At 45.0% G+C, this 13,148-nt stretch overlaps 1 protein-coding gene across 4 annotated transcripts in view; it reads left to right on the forward strand.

Moving 5' to 3' along the window:
* The first annotated feature begins 394 nt into the window (after positions 1-394).
* The window catches only part of VCAN (versican), a 114,925-nt gene continuing 102,171 nt past the window's right edge, over positions 395-13,148 (forward strand). Inside the window, exons 1-3 of one of the 4 annotated variants that reach the window (XM_068667656.1) lie at positions 395-671; positions 761-861; positions 7,796-7,871. In XM_068667656.1, coding sequence (XP_068523757.1) covers positions 7,802-7,871 — 70 coding nt within the window. In that variant the 5' untranslated portion in view covers positions 395-671; positions 761-861; positions 7,796-7,801. Of the gene's footprint in view, positions 672-760; positions 862-1,539; positions 1,688-7,795; positions 7,872-13,148 lie in introns of those variants that run through there. The other 3 variants (XM_068667654.1, XM_068667657.1, XM_068667655.1) reach the window with 3 other exon arrangements.

A 13,148-nucleotide genomic window follows, 5' to 3' on the forward strand; every position in this document is an offset into this window, starting at 1 on the left:
ATCTCGGTCCCAGCCACTTTCCCCATTGCAAGCGGCTTCGGGAGCCAGAGAGGAGGAGGTCTCCCCATTCTCTTCCCGGTTAATTGTTTAATTGGGGAACAATGCACCTCCCGCACCCGCGTGCCCCTCTCCGCGGGGCTGAAGCCGCCGAGCGCAGGGACCCGTCCGGGGGTCCCGGGGGGAGGGAGGGTGACTTCGGGGGGCCGGGACCCCCAAGGGCTGCCCGGGGGACTCCCCGCGGAGGGCGGTGCGGGTTTGTAGGGGGGGTCGCGGAGCCCCTTGCGGGAGGGCTTTGGGGTCTCTCCCGCTCCCAGCAGCTGCGGGAGCGCTGCGATTGCGAGGGAGGCTCTGGCTGAGGCTGAGAACCCTCCTCTCGCCGAGCCAGCGCCCCTCCTCTGCAGCGCTGGCAGTACAATGATATAATAATGATGGGTGGCTGAGCCTCGCATTTGAACTTGCAGGCGAGCTCCGTGCAACTCGGCGCAGCTCGGAGGCAGGTGTTCGGGGAGCAGGGGGCACCCCGGAGCCGGCCACCTCCTTCCAGCTCCACCACCACCAAGGGGATTTTTTTTTTTTTTTTAACTCGTTCATGCGGCCACTGGGATCTCTGGACTAGCCGAGCCGCCACGCCGTGATTTTTTTGCAATCTCTGCAATACGCTACCTTTTAAGGTAACTATAACTCTTTTCAATACGCTTTTTCTCTCTCCCCCTCCTTTTCACGCGGGTGCCGGCAAACACCTAGCTTTGTTAAATTTAAGACGATCGTTTGTCCGGCGGTACCTGGAGAGGGACAAAGAGTTGAACCGCAAACCTTGAGCGGGAGAGAATAGCGGTGATTGGCGAATTTAAACAACCTGGGGTAAGTTCAGCGACGCGCGGGGGGAGAGGAGAAGGGATGCTCGGGGACCCGCAAAAGCCCCTCCGTGCGCAGGAGAGAACAAAGAAAACTAGGAAAAAAAGATTTTGGGGTGGGAGCCCTGGCAGAAGTTTTTGGTGCCAGTTGGATTGAATGGCCGGGAAGGTAGAACTGCACCTTGGTTTGCGACGGGGTCCGGAGGGAGAAGGGAGGAAGCTGCTTTGTACGGACCCTAAATACACAAAGCGCTCGTGTAGCAGGGGCGACGGCAGTGCTAGGAGGGAACCTTTCCTGCCACCAGGTCTCTTCTTGCGCTGGGAAAAGCGTGTGCTCAGCCTCCTCCGCCCTTGTGTGCTCCCCCCACCCTCCCTTTCTTTTTCCTTTTTTTTTTTTTTTTTCTTTCCCTCTTTTCTCTTTCTTTTCTTTCTTCTTCTTTTTATTTTTTTTTCCTTTCTTTCTTTCTTTTTTTTTTTTTCTTTTTCTTTCTGTTTCCTTTTCTTTCCCCGATGTTCCTGGAAAGCTGCTGTCGGGGCAGAGCGGGACGGAGGTGCTCAGGCAGCATCTCCCGGAGGAGGACGGCAAGCAGGCATCGTCCGAGCCACATTTCCACCGCTGGAAGGGGGGGTGGGTGGGAGGAGGAGGAGGAGAAGGAGGAGGATCACAAGGTCAGCGGAGCAAAACGCCCCCTCTCACCCCCGCGGCCAGCTTCTCTGGGGCACGGGGCACTGCCTTCCCCCGCCGCTCTCCTTGGGTTTTCCTTTGTTTTACAAAGAAAGTGAGAGAGCATCGTGGAAGGAATTAAGGGAGTTTCGACGGCGGGAAAAAGCGGGTGTGTGTGCGTGTCTGTGTGAGTGTGTGTGTGCCGGGGGGCGGCTCTGCCAGGGGCTCGGGTACCCCGCGGGGAGGGGGCCCCGCGGGCAGCCCCCTCCATGCAGCTCCGAGGTGCCTTCCCCACACAAAGGGGCGGCGGGGAGCGGCCGAGGGACAGCCCTCATTGTCCCACTTGTCACGTCCTCCCGGCCGCCCCCTCTCCCGCCGGGCACCGGGATTAAACCCCGAATGATTTTTTTTTCTTTTTTCCCCTTTTTCCTCTTTTTTTTTCCCTCTTTTATTTCCCCTCTTTTTCCTCCCCTTTCCTAGTCTTTTTTCCTCCCCTTCCTCTTTTTTCCCCTCTTTTTTCCTCATTTTCCTCTTTTTTCCTTTATTTTTTCCTCATTTTTCCTCTTTTTTTCCTTTCTTTTTCCTCTCCCCCTTCCCCCCTTTTTTTTCCTTATTTTTTCCCTCTTTTTTTCTTTCCCCCTTCCTCCCTTTACCCCCTCTTTCCTTTTTTCCTTCTCTTTTTCCTTCTTTTTTTTTCAAATTTTCTTTTCTTTTCTTTTCTTTTCTTTTCTTTTCTTTTCTTTTCTTTTCTTTTCTTTTCTTTTCTTTTCTTTTCTTTTCTTTTCTTTTCTTTTCTTTTCTTTTCTTTTCTTTTCTTTTCTTTTCTTTTCTTTTCTTTTCTTTTTCTTCCTCCCCCCAGCCCTTTTTTTTTCCTTTTCCTTTTTTTTTTTTTCTTTTTTTTTTTTTTCCTCTAAGCAATGAATGTCGAAACGTGTTGCAGAAACCCATCCTGGGACAACCAGAGCGTGAATGTTGGGTGGTTTCCCTTTTTTTTTTTTTTTTTTTTTTTAAGAAAAAGGGAGGTGGCGGAGGGGGCGAGAAAGAAGGAAGTTTCCTTCCAAAAGGGGATGAGTAAGACTTGGCGGGCTGCGAGCCGCGCAGCGCCCTGGCGGCGGGGCGGACCCGGGGGCCTCTCGGGGGAGGCGGGGGTCACCGTCTGCACCCCAAAACGCCCCCACATCCTCTCTCCCCACCCAGACGGGGGGGCTGGAGGGCGGAATGGGGCCGGGGGGCGGCGGGTCCGGCCGGGGGGTGCCGCGGCGGAGCCCCCCGGGGCGCTGTCGAGGAACGGGACGGGTCGGGGCGCGGCGGCGGCCCCGGGCGCCCCCTGGCGGGGGACGGGGGGCTCCGGCCATAAAATGGTGGCAGGGAGGAGCTGCTCGGGGCGGGGGTCCCCGTCTCGTTGCCGTGCTGGGGGCGGCTCCCACGGAACAGGCCCGAAGCCGGCGGGGAGGAGGGCTGGAGGGCAGGGGCTGGTGGCCTCGGCTCGGCTTGTCCCCTCAAGCCAAGGGGCACGGGGTGCTGGGAGCCCCCACACCCCTCAGGGGGGGGTCCTGGAGCATCTCCGTGAGGCTGCCCGAAGGGACAGGGCTGCTCCTGTGTTAAATGAAGGCCTCGGGGGGACGTCCAGGGGCGGCTGCCAGAACACGCTGTGCTCTGGTCAGCCTCCCATCTGCGTCCCGATGACGGCTGGGACAGCCGGCAGCAGGCTGGGGAGCTCCCCTCCGTGCCTTAGGTGGTGAGGAGGGGATGCTGGAGGTGCCCTCAGGTCCTCTGTGAAGGCCTCACAGTCTTCTGCAAGTGGTGACAGGCTGAGCAGATGCCGCTGGTGAAGCAGACCGAGGCCAAGTTGGCCATGTGGCAGCACGGCCCACTAATTAATCTACATGGCCGAGGCGTAGTGTCACCAGTAAAGTCAATTAAACGGCACTTACGCTAAAGCTGATAAGTGTTGGCAATTAATTTATCACTGAAGGAAGGATTAGAGGCATGCAGACGCAGAATCCGGCACAGAGCCTGTGTCTCTGAGGAAGGGTGGGAGCCGTGAAGGTGTCTGCCAGTGCTCAGAGAGCAGCAAGAGAGATGCTGCATCTGGGATAGGTCATTTCTAGCCTGCCCAGGCTTTGCTGGAAAGTTGTGTAATTTGCTGGTTTACCCATTAGTAGGAGCAGCAACCTCAAGTCTGCAGTGCCAGGTTCTCATAGGTGTTGTTTTTTTCCTTTTTTTTTTTTATTATTTTTTTAATTCTTTCTTTGTATGAGCCTTACCTTCACTGTGCAGGCAAGGAGGGTAGATGGGTAGAGACTGCTTTCTGCAAACATATCCAGCTCTCGCAGTCCAGCTGTGGAAAATGTGCTGAATCAATCTCAGCACAACCTGAGAAGCTGCACCCTTTTGTGACAGTATCACCTCTAGGAAAATAGCTAATGTCTCATTTTTCCAACTTCAGAGGAGCTGGGCAGACTTCTTGGTTGGTACATGTCAGTCTGTCTCACACCGGGACAATTCGCTGTCTTTGTTAACCCGGTATTAGAAAGAGAGACGTGATGTTCTCCCATCTGGTTAAATTAAAATAGCATTGGTGTGAGATCAAGCTTACACTGCAAACTAAGCACAGGCTGGAATAAGGTCAGAACTTATTGCTCCTATGCCTCTTTGCTCTTGCAAGGAAAGTAAGAGTGCCTGCAAAAATAAGAGCTCTATTCTTTCCCCAAAGAGAGCACCTCCTCTGCTAGTTTTTAAAGATGTGAAGTATATCAAGGACTTGGCATCTTTTGGTTAAAAAAATTTACTGTGCTCAGGGTCGCATCCAATTTAGAAATGTAGTGCAAATGACTTCTGTGGATCAGTCTGTATGCAGTAGCTCCTAATAAACTGGACCAGTCCAGTTGGACACTAGCCAGCAGGCATCCCGAGTGTGGTCACATGAAGTAAGACACTTTTTTTTTTTTTTTTTTTAAATAGAAGGTGGAAATTAAACACTTACTCAAGTCGTGCAGCCTTTAGTTGGCAGGATTTTCTTGCTGTGTCCATAGCATTATGGCTTTCTCTTCCTCAAGGTGTAATGACACCAAGACAAAAAAAAAAAAAAAAAAAAAAGTGTATGGAAAAAGGTATGATTGGAAAGAGTTTGGCTAATTGTTGTGGACTTTGGGGCAGTACAGCTGCCAGCCAGCAGAGGCCTTTGCAGAGAGCAGGATGGGAAATACAACTGATTTTAGAGCAGGGATTTTGTCCAGGAGCACAGTCAGCTGCAGTCTTTGTGGTACAATGAGCGAATGCAGGGGCAGCGCCATCTGATTGCAGTGCCTTGCCTGCAGCTCCTGAAATGATTGCTGGGGTCTGAAGAGCTCTGTGTTCTCCTTCCAGGTGAGACTGCCCTTGGGGGCTGAGTTGGGTATTGCTTTTTTTGTCTGCTGCTTAGACAAGGCGGTGGGGTGATTGCACATTTAATTCTGGCAGCTGTAGTGGAGCAGCACTCAGTAACCCAGGAGTGTTTATGGGAGCCTGCAGAGGACCAGAGTGTGAAAACCATCATGTATGGTGTGTTGCATGGGAGTCATGTTCATGAATCTCAGGGGTGAGAATTGAACCCTTTCTCCAGCATTTTTCATTGCTTAGGAGCCTCAGGGTGGAGGAGATTTAAAAAAAGAAAGGGTTGAGCGGTGATTTTCCAAGTGCTGGGTGGGGATTTTTGGCAGGTATCTCATATTGAACTCTGCTCAAATGAGGGTGATTTTATTTATTTATTTATTTTTGAGCTGTCCAAGCTCTCAATGCAGCAGGTGTAATTTCAGCAGCCTTCTGTACGAGGCCAAGAGTAGAGATCACAACCATGAATACTCTGATGGTTTAGTACCACCTGGTCTTCAGCAGGAAGTTCTCTCTCCATAGCTGTCTTTTCTGTTTCCATATGTTTTTGGGGTATATGTGTTTTTCGTGGCTGAAAGCTGAAGATGTTGTTTTCCATACAATTCCTCAAATTGCTTTTATAATGCAGTCACCCATGCAGGGCTGGATCTATGGTGCTGTGTGTGTGTATGCAAGGTAGAGAGGAATGGGAGGATGTGATCCTTCATACATGCTGGAGCCACAGCACAAGGGAAAATGAAAGCCCTTTGCTAGTTCCTTTTTCTTTGTGAATTTGTTTGATTTCATTGTTGATTCCCTTGTTTCTGGTCGGAAAATCCAAGGTTGCCTTCTGGGGGAGGCGGGAGATGAGGCATATGGGTAAACACAAAAGCTAAACTTGTAAACAATTTGTTCTAGATTTTTGTTTAGCTGCTGATACAGCCAGTGTGTGACGCATGGGAAACACATGTGGACAGAGCAGCTCAAAGGGAGATCTGGAGCCATCATGCCTTCACAAAGGCCGGAGCTCTTGCTCTGCGGGCGGGTCCTGCATTCACCGTATGTGAGGGTGGAGAATGCTGTAGGTCTTCTCTTCTCCACTCTTCAGAGTGCTTGTGTTACTTGAGAAGCTGCTCTGCAGTGGCTTTGGTGCTTGAGGCTTCCCAGAAGCTTCAGGACTCAAGGGATGCTTGAAGCATCTTCTGGTTTGTGCACATCCGTAGGCTCACCGTGACCTCTCATTTTCTGAGATGTTGTGTAATAATGAAGATAATTTAAGTGTTTATCTAAGCAAACAAATAGCCTGTGTCTGAAAACTGGACCACTGCTTTAGAAGGACTCTGACATCTGCAGCTCTTACCATGTGCAACCTTCTTGCTCATCAGTGCCTTCAGTGTGTTGTGGGGGCTTGGTATACTGAATACAGAATAGATTTTTATCAAACTAATAACTATAGAGAGTTATAAAATAGCCACTTTTGTCTTCTCCATGTACAACTTTGCTTGTGCAAATTGTAGGGAAGATAAAACTGTCTGTCTGGCGTTAGAGTCTTCAGGAAAAGTTTAATGGAGGATAGTGCTCGAACTGAATGAAGTCAAAGAGGTCTTGGTTCTTGTTTGGGATTCAGTCATAAAAATCCTGTGAAGTTAACATTGCCAAATCAGTGATATCACATCATGCTGTGAGCGCTGTCGAGTGGATGAAGCAGAGATGGGGCGTCTTTGGCAAGGTGCAGCCTGCTCTGTGGAAAGCAGCTGTATTCTTTTCCTCCACACCCTGGGAATAGGCTGCAGCACATGTTTCCCAGTGCAACCAGCCAGCATATAGGGAATGAAAAACTCTTGGGTTTTCAACCCTTTTGGGTGGGAATTTTGAACACAATGCTGTTATACTAGAGGTTGACTCACTGGAAGGGCTTGGTTTGAGATGTTTTGCATCTTTTCTCAACCATCCAGCCATTACAGGGTAGATGCCAATTCACACAGACTCCCATAAAGTTTGGGCTAAAGCTGTAAGCTGTGTGGAAAACTTTCCTGAGGTTGAACACATCACCAGTAGCTTTCTGAAGAAGTTAACTCTGTCTTGCTGTCATGTTCGGGATAGCTTGCGGAAGTTTGTGGGTGTGTTTGTTAATGCCTTAACCCTGAAACCTTACATGTAAAGAGCAAGATATTAAAATGCTAATGTAAAAAATGCTAAAATATATATATGTAACACAAGGTTCATAGAGATAACACAGGTCTGTATCTACTAAATCTCTGTTTCGCTGTTCCATAAAGCAATTCAGCTGTGATGTCTTTGAGTTCGGGTTACTTGCCCAAGTTCAGAACCCAAGCAGTGTATTTTGGCAGCAATATCAGGAAACTTGGGATTTTGTGATTAAAAACTTTTTTTTAAGGTCAGTGCTTGACGAACTGCTTTTGAAAGCTGTTCCCTATGATGGCTAGATAGTGCATATGTGTAGCTATGTGGAGGAGAGCCTACTTACAAAAGCATTATAATTGTTGACATTTATGGGAATTATAATGCTTTCGTTAGCATGCTTCTTAATTTTTCAGGGTATTTGCAGATTCAGGGGAAACATTTTCAGAACTGTTTCATGCACAACAGGTTGTTTGCTGGTGCTAAATGATAAGACAGTCTGTGTTACAGACATAAAGTCACCTGAAGGTTGGAGCTGAACTGGCAAGACCTCACCAGGGAGAAGTCGTCATGTTGCATCCATGTACTGCTACTGCTGTATGGAATTAGGTTTAAAACAGTGAATAAAATGCCAAAAGATCAGTGTATTAAGGATTACTGTACTGTCCTGCTGAACATCTTTCCCGAGCAGATTACTCCTTCTAATGTCAATGATAAATGTCAATGTACTGAATTGTCACACAATGTACTACTAACCACTTACTCCTTTTTTCTTTATTTGTAGGTCAAGATGTTGTTAAATATAAAAAGTATCATATGGATGTGCTCCACGTTAGTTATAACATATATGCTACCTAAAGGTAAGTCTGTTATATACCGTTTCATTTATTAATATTTATTTTAGTGACAATGGGAATTGGTAGAATATTTCCCAGGACTTAGGAGATTTGGCTTTTGCTCTTGCCTCTGCCACTGTCTTTACTGTACTGTGTACCTAACTTTGTTTCTGTTTTCTCCCTATTACCTTACTGATTTATACAAAAAACACTTAGTGGGTGGGCATGCTTTTGACGAGGTTTTTACACACCTGTCTGATGTCTCCGGAGGCTTGTAAGTGCCATACTATAATTCAAGTGATGATAAAGGCAGTAGCATAGCGTGATAACAACATTACATAGCGTGAAGCAAAACAGCTTGCCTTCTCCAAATGTTCAAGAATGTGTCTTAATCCTTTAGCTTGTGCTTGTGAAATGTTGGACCTATTGTTCAGATATGCCTCGTACATTCAGCCTGATTCACAGAAGAGCTTCTCTGCAGTAGATAAGGTGAGGGCTGCCAGGGGCTAATTTTAGTGCAGACACCCTCTACAAGGGCTTCAGTGCTGCTGATGGGGAGCAAGAACAGACTGCCAGGATGGACGTAGACAAGATGCGGAAGTGGTGAATAAAGTGGGGGATTCTTAGGGCATACCTACCCATCAGGTTCCAATGACTGTTCTCATGTAAGTCATACCACCGAAGCCTTTTGGGTTTACAGGTCACTGACACCCTCTCTGTATTCAGGGTGAAAGGTACATATATACATACAGATGGGGTATGGGGAAAACCAGTAGCCCCAATTTATGCTTGCCTCTGTGGCCCGCTTTGGAGCACGCAGCTGTGGTGGGCAGTGCAGCTGCCAGACATTCTGTTGTGAGGGGCTGCTGTCAGCTTACCTGATTAAAGTAGTGGCACGCTCCTGGCTGCTGGGGCCTAGAGCAAGGACATCTTAAGGCAGGTGCAGGTCTTAGTTTTGGGTGGAAAGGAAGAGCCGTGTTTGCTTCTCATGGTGATAACATGTTAAAACTGAAGTACCTATTCATATGTGGTTGCTATTGGTATTTGAAATTTTGATTCAAGACTAGTGAGGAAAAAGCCCCTACAGCTGCTGCAAACTCAGAAAACTGGGATAATAACTTCCCCAAGGCTCAAGGCAAGACACGAATTTTTCTTCTTGTATTCCTTCTACTACTTATACTTTATCTGCTTCTTTCTGCTTTTCTCTCTCTACCTTCCTCCCTCCATCCCTTCCTCCCTCATTTTTCCCTCCCTCTTCTCTTCCTACCTTCTTTCTTCCCTCCTTTTTTTCTTTCTTTCTTTATTTCCTGTTTAGGAACTGATTTTAGCCTTTAGAAAATCAAATATACCCATTTTTATCCTACTTTTATACCGTGTCTAACAAAGTCTTTAGGTAGTCTTGTAAGACAAAGGAAAAGAGTGTTGTGTTTAGTGGAGTTGACTTAAAAATATGTTTTTTCCTCCTCAAGCAGGCTGGGAGCCTTCCTCCTTAAATTTAATTTTTTACTCCAGTCTTCACTAAGAACACAACAAACCAGGATGATTAGAGTCATCCTCACAGACAACAAACTCAAAGCTTCAGAGAGAGGGCAAGACATGAAAACTGAGCTTCCGTTTTCTAATTCAAGAAGGGCAGAGATTCATTTGATTATGAAATGTTAAGCTGTTTTCCCCCATTTTTTACTTAGTAAAATGTCTGTAAATGCACATTGATGTATGGCTCTTGGATCCACACCAGGCATTTAATAATTTGTTCATATGAAACATTCTGAGAGACAAAGTAAGTGATGATCACAAGAGGTCATGAACTGGTAATATAAGTCTACATAGCAAACTTATAACTTTTTACTTGCTAAGTTATAGCTTTCTTCAAGGCAGAAATGTCTGTTTTAAGATACGGTAGAGTGTTATCCATAATTAGTCAGCTTTAAAATGGAGTGAATTGTAGTACATCACTCAAAGGAGTAGAGGTATAAAGATTTTAAACTGATAACTGATCTTGGGATGGAAAGCATGTAAGGAGAGATCACAGAATCACAGAATTTCTAGGTTGGAAGAGACCTCAAGATCATCGAGTCCAACCTCTGACCTAACACTAACAGTCCCCACTAAACCATATCCCTAAGCTCTACATCTAAACGTCTTTTAAAGACTTCCAGGGACGGTGACTCCACCATTTCCCTGGGCAGCCCGTTCCAATGCCTAACAACCCTTTCGGTAAAGAAGTTCTTCCTAACATCCAACCTAAAACTCCCCTGGCACAACTTTAACCCATTCCCCCTCGTCCTGTCACCAGGCATGTGGGAGAACAGACCAACCCCCGCCTCGCTACAGCCTCCTTTAAGGTACCTGTAGAGAGCAATAAGGTCGCTCCTGAGCCTCCTCTTCTCCAGGCTGAACAAGCCCAGCTCCCTCAGCCACTCCTCATAAGACTTGTTCTCCAGACCTCTCACCAGCTTCGTCGCCCTTCTCTGGACCCGCTCAAGCACCTCGATGTCCTTCTTGTAGCAAGGGGCCCAAAACTGAACACAGTACTCGAGGTGCGGCCTCACCAGAGCCAAGTACAGGGGGACAATCACTTCCCTAGCTCTGCTGGTCACACTGCTTCTGATACAAGTCAGGATGCCGTTGGCCTTCTTGGCCACCTGAGCACACTGCTGGCTCATATTCAGCCAACTATCAACCAATACTCTCAGGTCCTTCTCCTCCAGGCAGCTTTCCAACCACTCATCTCCCAGCCTGTAGCTCTGCTTGGGGTTATTGCGCTCCAGGTGCAGGACTCGGTAAAGAATCACAGAATCACAGAATCATCTAGGTTGGAAGAGACTTCCAAGATCACCTAGTCCAACCTCTGACCTAACACTAACAAGTCCTCTACTAAACTGTATCACTAAAATCTACATCTAAACACCTTTTAAAGACCTCCAGGGATGGTGACTCAACCATTTCCTTGGGAAGCCCATTCCAATGCCTATGAAAGGAATCTGACAAGATATTTAAACCTGATGTTTCTGCTATGATTGATTTAAAGTCTGTTCATGATTATTTTGGGCTATTATATTTGGGCTATTATATCTAATCTCACATATATTTTAATATTAGATGGGGTAGTTCTGCCCTTTCTCTATCCCCTGGTGCTAGTTGGCATGTTTTGCTTTGTGATGACACTTATTTATCATATATGGCCAGCTGAATCAGGTAAATGATTTGCCGGAAAGTGGATGACTTGTTTTTGGTTGTTTTTTTTTTTTTTTTTTTTTTTCAGCTTAGTTTTCAGTTGGATTATATCTTTGATCTTTCTCAATGCTTTTCACATCTGCTTGAGCTGGCAGAATTAGGGGACTGGGAGTTTGGGGGGAGAAGTGGGTCTGACCCTTATAGTGGTGGAACACAGGATGGCACCTTTAGATGTCTCCTAATTTAATCCACCTTTGATCACCTCTAAAATTGCTTTTGTGACCTCCAGAATAGAATTTCAAGTAAACAAAAAGTTCTATGTGAAAGTGCTGGAAAGGTCACCTCAGGAATATAGACCAAGTTCCAAGTTGTTTTTATTCACCTGAAGCTTTTGGAAGAAGTGTAGAAAAACTCTTTTGTTCCTTGAAATACACTGTAAACTTCATGAGTTTTATTTTCAAAGCTGAGGGTTGTACTTTTGCCGCAAACATTCTTAAACGTGAGATTCCTTAGAGTGTGGCCGTGGTGGAGAGGACAAAGATGATGAAAACATTTTCATAAATCAATCCAATAGAGTCTGGGATTGATCCATATCCTTCTGTTTTGTAGAAGTTAACAGTCAGTTTGTGTGTATATATACACCCATTTTTGAGGATAGGTGCTACAAGATCACAAACTTTTCTAATACAGCTGTTACTTTAGTTAAAAGCAAAGCAAACTTTTAAAATGAAATCTGTGTTTACATTTGGATGATTAAGGAATTTCTTAAGTTTCAATTTTTTTAACATCCTGCTTTTGAATGTAAAATTTATGCCTCAAAATCTTTCATGAACAACAGATTCCCATACCTCTTTTCCTGGAATGGATCTGGTAACCCCATATGTCTTAATTAAGTAGTCACTTGCATATAATTAATAGCAATATTTCCTTTCAGGCAAAACTGTTCTGAAAACTTAAAGTCTTTCTTTCAAAACTCATATGGGGAATTTCACAAAAACAACAATTAATTTATAAAAAATAAGTTCTGGTGAGTTGGCATTTTCTACTAGGAAATATGTTCTGCTGAAAACTTTAAATTTCAGTTGAAAATACTAAGCATCTGTAATACTTGGAAACTAACCTTATTTTCCTATCTGATTCTTTAATCATGTGTCATTCAGTCTGATGGTCAATTTTGGCATCATTCAGGCTGCTTCAATTATTCAGGAACATCATCCTAAACACTTCCCTTTCTTTGCCAGTGCCCTGAAAGGCTTGATTTGGATGTTCACCTCAACATTCCCCTTCCCCTTCCCTTCTTCCTCTTTTTTTTTTTTTTAAAGTGTAAATCCTGGAATCTGGGGTCAGATTAAGCCATAACAAAGCTGAAGCTTAATTTAGAACAGCGCAACTTATAGGCATTCAAAATTTTATGCATTCATCACTAATTATTATTCATTTATTTGTTTTCTCTTCCACTCTCATTTATTTGAATGGTCATGTTCATAAATACCTAGCATATTTGCATGGCAAGCTTTTTATTATGTTATTAAAATTTCTTTGGGTCTTGGTCCTCAGTTATGTCTGCTGCCAAAGTTTCATATAAGTTTGTGCACGCAGTCTATTAATTTTATTTTTTGAATATCTTCATTTAAAAAAGGGTTAATGAAATTAGGGTTAGTGAAAAGACTTCTCTTAGACTTATTATTAGTAGTCAGATTAACAGAAGAACACACAACTTCATTGGTCATTTCAGTTGCTATTGACAGATATATCGTATGTATATGTAGGTTGTGGATGAAATCAAAAATGAGATTACTTTTATCTCATAAATGTGGTTTTAAATAAAATCTTATCCTTTAAGCATTTTTTTGTCTGCTTACTGTGTAACAACATTCTGTTCAGTGAAGCTTAATTTCATAGCAAAATTGTTCCTATAAACATTGTCACTTCACGTAAGGCATTTGTTCCACTTTTTGTCCATTCCATACCTATTGGTATTGTCACATGGTTAGTGTAATACAACATGGCAGAGTTCTGTCCTTTTTTTATCCTTTAAAATTTTACTTTAAGAGTTTTGTAACATTTACCATAAATATATAAATAAATAAAATGTACAAAGAATTCTATGGAGATGCTTTGCTT

Source organism: Anas acuta, chromosome Z (assembly GCF_963932015.1).
Source record: "Anas acuta chromosome Z, bAnaAcu1.1, whole genome shotgun sequence".
Classification (NCBI taxonomy): Eukaryota; Metazoa; Chordata; class Aves; order Anseriformes; family Anatidae; genus Anas; species Anas acuta.